This window comes from Dermacentor andersoni, chromosome 4 (assembly GCF_023375885.2).
Source record: "Dermacentor andersoni chromosome 4, qqDerAnde1_hic_scaffold, whole genome shotgun sequence".
NCBI classification, from domain to species: Eukaryota; Metazoa; Arthropoda; class Arachnida; order Ixodida; family Ixodidae; genus Dermacentor; species Dermacentor andersoni.
This window is the reverse complement of record NC_092817.1, coordinates 220,177,490-220,182,610: the sequence shown is the minus strand read 5'-3', so window position 1 is coordinate 220,182,610 and position 5,121 is coordinate 220,177,490. Positions and strand designations below refer to the sequence as shown.

Genomic DNA, 5,121 nt, shown 5'->3' with positions numbered 1-5,121 from the left:
GCTCGCGCGATTGCTTCAACATGCTTCCCCAGTTAAAAAAAACAATTGGACCCAATTGGAAAATTTCCACTTGTTTCCAATTGGTTCCATTTGTGTATTAGTACACAATTGGGCCACTTGGAACAATTGGGCCAATTGGTTGCATACCATTTGGTTCAAATGGTGCAGTCGGCATAGAACCAATTGGTTGTTGCCAATTGGGTCACGTGGTGCAGTTGGCATAGAACCAATTGGGCTAATTGGCATGGAACCAAATGGTCCAAATGGAGCCGCTCGACGGGTCAAATGGTTTTGGCTGTGCACGGCCTGCGCTGTGTGAATCTGGCAAACTAGCACAGCAATAAGGAACCACAACGTTACATGTTGCTCGGCAAGTTGGTTAATACATATTGAGATCTAATATGATGCAAAACAATATGAACAGCACAAAAAGCGAATCTCTTCATTAATGCTCTTTCCAATGCTTTTCTTGCTTCACATCATATCACACAACAAGGAGCCACTACTTCCTTAAGATAATAACTACATGTGACAATGAGGCAACAAGTGAAAAGTAGGATTTAAAGCTTTATTACGAAGGAAAATGCAATGCTGGATACTGTTCATGGCACCTTTCCGGTCTAGTCGCGGCACAACCTGCAGAAATGGATAAAAAAGAAAGACAGCATTGTGTATGGACTCCTGAAAAACCTGTTGCCCTCAAAAGCTGGCAAGACAGGCAAGCTGAAATTGGATAAAAAGGCACCTCAACTTTAATGTTCAGCAATCCGACCAGGTTTAAGAGAGTCACAATTTGCTGTTTATGTAGCTAAGGTTCAAGCAGCAAATGGAAGAAAATTGTTCTAATCAGTATAGCTTTTCGCTGTTCTGTCAATGTCAGCAATGTTCTCCCCCACGTATGTTTCACCAGTGCTGTCACGACGCTCTCGGGGAAACCTTGCTTTTAAAAAAACACTCATGCAACACACTTGAAACCTTTTTGTCCAAATTAGTTCAGTGCATCATGCATATTTGCTACATTACACAAAATCGTATACATATATGCGTGCAATCATTTAACTCAGACGAGTGTGAGTGACCCGTGCACTCGTGTAGTGCAGTAATGCAATATAATTACAAGAGCTTTGGAAACGCGGAAACTTACCTCCGATCTGCAAAATTCTGGCACGGTAGTGGGCACACGTGCCGGCCGCGTCCGTCCACTTGACCATATAAAAAGCCGCCGAAAAGTCGTCGTCAGGCTTGAAGTTCTTTATGTCTGTCACGGGCACAATTGCTAAATGTTTGTCGATTTCGTACCGCACGTACGCGTGGGTGATCATAGTGCTGTCAGACGGTCGCACGAAGCACGCAAGGCGATCAGCACACACGAGCACATGTTGCTAATGTTGATGTCGATTATGCTCTCCCGTTCGGTCGCCAAGGAAAAATGACGCTGAGAGAAAATTTAATTCCAAGGAAGAATTATCTCATAGATGTGAAATAAAAAATTTAAACATTATTGCTAAATTACAAATTGTTTTATGCCTAAAAGTTGTTTGAGTCGTGTGTTTAAGAAACACATAAAACAGTGCAAGTTTTTTTTTTTTTTTTTTTACTGTAACATGATCAATAGACCGACCACTTTTTTTTTTGCGGTCGTTCCACATTTACTTGCCCTCCAAATGCCAAATAGTGTCTTCCAATCTCACGAATCCAATCTCGAATCTCACGTCCAAATCTCAAAAGAGAAATTTCAAAAGGGAAAGAGAAATCTGCAAATTTTGTACACAAAAGACAGTAACATTTTCTCACTTAAATTTTGTCCAAATGGTTTTGAAAACTCCATTTGGACCATGTGGCAATCCAGATTTACCCAAATGGTCCTGCTGGAGACTCCATCTGGCCCAATTGGAAGTGAGGGTTTCCATATGAACCAATTGGCCGTTCTAACTGGTCCAAATGGTCCTGTTGGTGATAACACTTGGCCCAATTGGAAATTGCCGTTTCCAGTTGGACCCATTGATATTTCCAAATGGTTTCAATTGTTTTTTTTGACTGGGTCTCTATTGGATGCAGACCTTCACGATCAATTTTATGACCCAGATACATCACTGCCTCTTGGCGAAAGCTGCATTTCTCAAGTCTGAGCTTCACTCCATGTTCACGAAAACGCTGCAGTACTTGTCGTAACGTGTCGGTGCTACCAAGTTTTTCTGATACCAAAACGTCGTCAAGGTAAGCCTGAACACCTGTCAGGCCCTGCAGAACTGTTTCTATTTTCCGCTGGAAGATGGCAGGCGCGGAAGCTATGCCGAACGGCAGTCGGTTGTAGCAAAGCAACCCACGGTGTGTATTGATTACGCACATCTTCCTTGAGTCCTCATCGAGGGGAACTTGGTTATACGCGTCTCTTAAATCCAGCGTGCTGAAGCAGTCCCCACCGTTCAGGCATGCGAAAATGTCATCAATAGCTGGCAACGGGTACTGCTCCAGTTCACAGACGGGATTCAAGGTCACCTTAAAATCAACGCAGATTCTAACCGCGCCGTTCTTCTTCATTACGGGCACAATGGGAGTAGCCCACTCGGCGTGCGTTACAGGTGACAGTACTCCAAGCGTTACGAGCCTATCAATCTCTTCCGAAACTTTGTCGCGTAAAGCAAATGGAAGGGAACGGGCCTTACAAAATTTGGCATGGCGCCTTCCTTGAGCTTCAGATGGACAGGGTGTCCGTCAATTAGACCCAGCTCGGAGCTGAAGACGTCGTTGAACTCTGACAGGACGGCATTAATGGCGGGGGTACGGCTGCTTCCTGGACCAGAGCTTTGTTGCACTGATACGTTCAACACCGAGGATCCTGCGTCATTGAACTTGGAAATCAACTCTCGTCCACAGAGGCTCGGACCTGAACAGTTCAGGACCATCAAGGAACTCTTGACCTCCTTGTCGTTGTAGGACACTGACATACTCAGTTTCCCTAATACTGGAAGTTCTCCAAGATAACAGGACAGTTTAATGAATGCGGTTTCTAATTGCGGCCAATGTTCACGGTTTTTCTCAAAAATCTCTTTGGACACAACACAGACCGGTGAACCGGTGTCCACAATCATAGGTACATCAATGCCACACCATGTGAAAGTACGAAGAATAGGTGGTGGTAGCCGACCATTGGAGGGTGCGGTTAGTGTCCAAATGTGCGCACCGTTGCATTTTCCTCAGTGACATCCGCTGTTACTGCAAACGCTTCTCCTTGCCTGCATTGTGAGCGAGCTTTTGGGCGTCCTTTCCGCACGTCGCTTTGGCACATCTTCGCCAGATGGCCGTATACACCACAGCGGTAACACTTCGCTTTCGCCCAGCCGCAGGCGTTTCTGTTGTGTTTCTGACTTCCGCAACGCCCACATACTGACACTAGTTCATCAGCTTGTCGTGCACTGACCTTGAGCATGGGTTCAATGTCAGATGACATCTTCTTTGCATCTTTTTCCGCTGCTTCAGCTGATATGGCAATTGTTTCAGCCTCCCTCAACGTCAAATCTGTTTTCGCTAATAGCTGCTTCTGAACAGCGCTTGACCTCACTCCACACACGATCCTGTCGCGAAGCATCCGGTCTAGCATGCCACCGAAATTACAGCCATCCGCAATCCGGCGAACTTCAACGATGAACTGTTGAATGGGCTCACCTTCCAACTGACAGCGATTGAAGAACCGATAGCTCTCCGTTATTAATATATTAAACAAGCCAGAGCCATCAAAATTCTATAGTGTTTATTTTTTATAGCGATAGCTTCTTGTTTTCCTAATGAACCAGCTAGCCCAATTTGCCACTCTTCATTATCGTACTCTTGTTAATTAAGTGCTTGGGGAATTGCATGGTCTGCATGTTGGCAGTAGTGACGCAGCTGCTGATGAACAGTTGCAGTAGCCAAAACATGACAATATTTTACAGGACTTATGCACAGTTTCCGGTCGGTGTCCTTACATGTAGCGAAGGACCCTACTTAACCAAGTGACTGCCTTGAGTGGGTGATCACAGTGAACAAACAGTGCTTCACTAGCAGATGGTGAAGAGGTAAAGCTTCTCAGTCTGTATGCAGAGGCATGGAAAGCAGGTGAATGTTAAGTGAGCAGTTATGCTACTTGATACAACAGCATCATTTTCACACCATGCATCTGTCTTCCTCACTTTATTTTCTCCTTTGACTCAGTGTAGCTGCATGGTGCAAGTTTATCCATTAACTGTGGCGGCATGACTAAGACACTATCTTTTTTATGAATGAAAGAAGAAAACTCTGAAATTTTATTTTAACAGTGTATTACGGTTTGAATCAAAGACTCCAAACACTATATATGAAGCCTGTTCTAATAGTCTTCTTTGCTGTCGCGTGCTGAAGGCTACACAGGTTAAACTACTTTTACACATTTAGACGTGCGGTGGTTGAACTAGCACCCAGTGAAGAATTGTGCCTTCTGATTTTGCAATATGTGCACTGATGTTTAGCTGTTTTTGTTCATGAATGTGTGGTTTTAAAAGTGGTAAATCCATGTTCTTACTTGAATAAGTTCTCAGATCTGTACTCACTTTTGCTTAAATAATATTGCTGCATTGTCATGTTCTGATATATTGCTGTAGATCTTGTACCAATAGCGATGCTTGTCCTGTTTCCTTGCTTCCTGTCAGTGTGCCATGCCAGTTTGTTCTTTTTGCACAAGCTCACTTGTGTTCTGTCACATATCACAACACTTTTGGGATGAATGCAAAAGTGCATAGTCTAGAGAAAATAGCTTCATATGAAGTTGTAATATTATAAAAGCATGTGCCAATTAGACCTGGTGTTCTATACAGCATATGTGAGCACAAATGGGCATGGTGAAGTTGGTACTTCAGTCTGTGTTCTTCCTCTTATGTGTTTGTTTAAATGTGGCTAAAGTTGCTTGCTTATTCTTTAGATAATGGAGTGTAAAATAAACCCTAGTCATGTTTGTAGTCATGTTGCTTGTGTCTTGTCCTTGTTCCTTTGTGGATGGATGCATTAGCATTGTTATAATCTTCAAATCAAGTATGCACCAACTAGCCCAGAAAGTAGCTTTAATGAAATCACGTTGGTAGTGTCTAATTTATGGCATTCACAAACTCA

At 43.5% G+C, this 5,121-nt stretch overlaps 1 protein-coding gene and 1 long non-coding RNA gene across 2 annotated transcripts; both read right to left on the bottom strand.

The window, feature by feature from the left end:
- Positions 1 to 547: 547 nt before the first annotated feature.
- Positions 548 to 2,036, bottom strand: LOC140217212 (uncharacterized). Its single transcript, XR_011893741.1, has 2 exons — positions 1,145 to 2,036; positions 548 to 636 (listed from the first exon to the last, which is right to left on the bottom strand). It is a non-coding gene; the product is annotated as an uncharacterized lncRNA (long non-coding RNA).
- A 345-nt stretch (positions 2,037 to 2,381) lies between these two features.
- Positions 2,382 to 3,451, bottom strand: LOC140217291 (uncharacterized). Its single transcript, XM_072287709.1, has 2 exons — positions 3,370 to 3,451; positions 2,382 to 3,196 (listed from the first exon to the last, which is right to left on the bottom strand). The coding sequence occupies exons 1-2, from the start codon at positions 3,449 to 3,451 to the stop codon at positions 2,601 to 2,603; spliced, it is 678 nt and encodes a 225-aa protein (XP_072143810.1). The 3' UTR covers positions 2,382 to 2,600.
- Between the last annotated feature and the right edge of the window lie 1,670 nt (positions 3,452 to 5,121).

Bases quoted from the DNA above. Each gene is read 5' to 3' on its own strand.
- LOC140217291 (XM_072287709.1), bottom strand. From the start codon at position 3,451: ATGTCATCTGACATTGAACCCATGCTCAAGGTCAGTGCACGACAAGCT. The intron at 3,197-3,369 runs GTCAGAAACACA...GATGTCACTGAG, and splicing joins AGTATGTGGGCGTTGCGGAA to GAAAATGCAACGGTGCGCAC.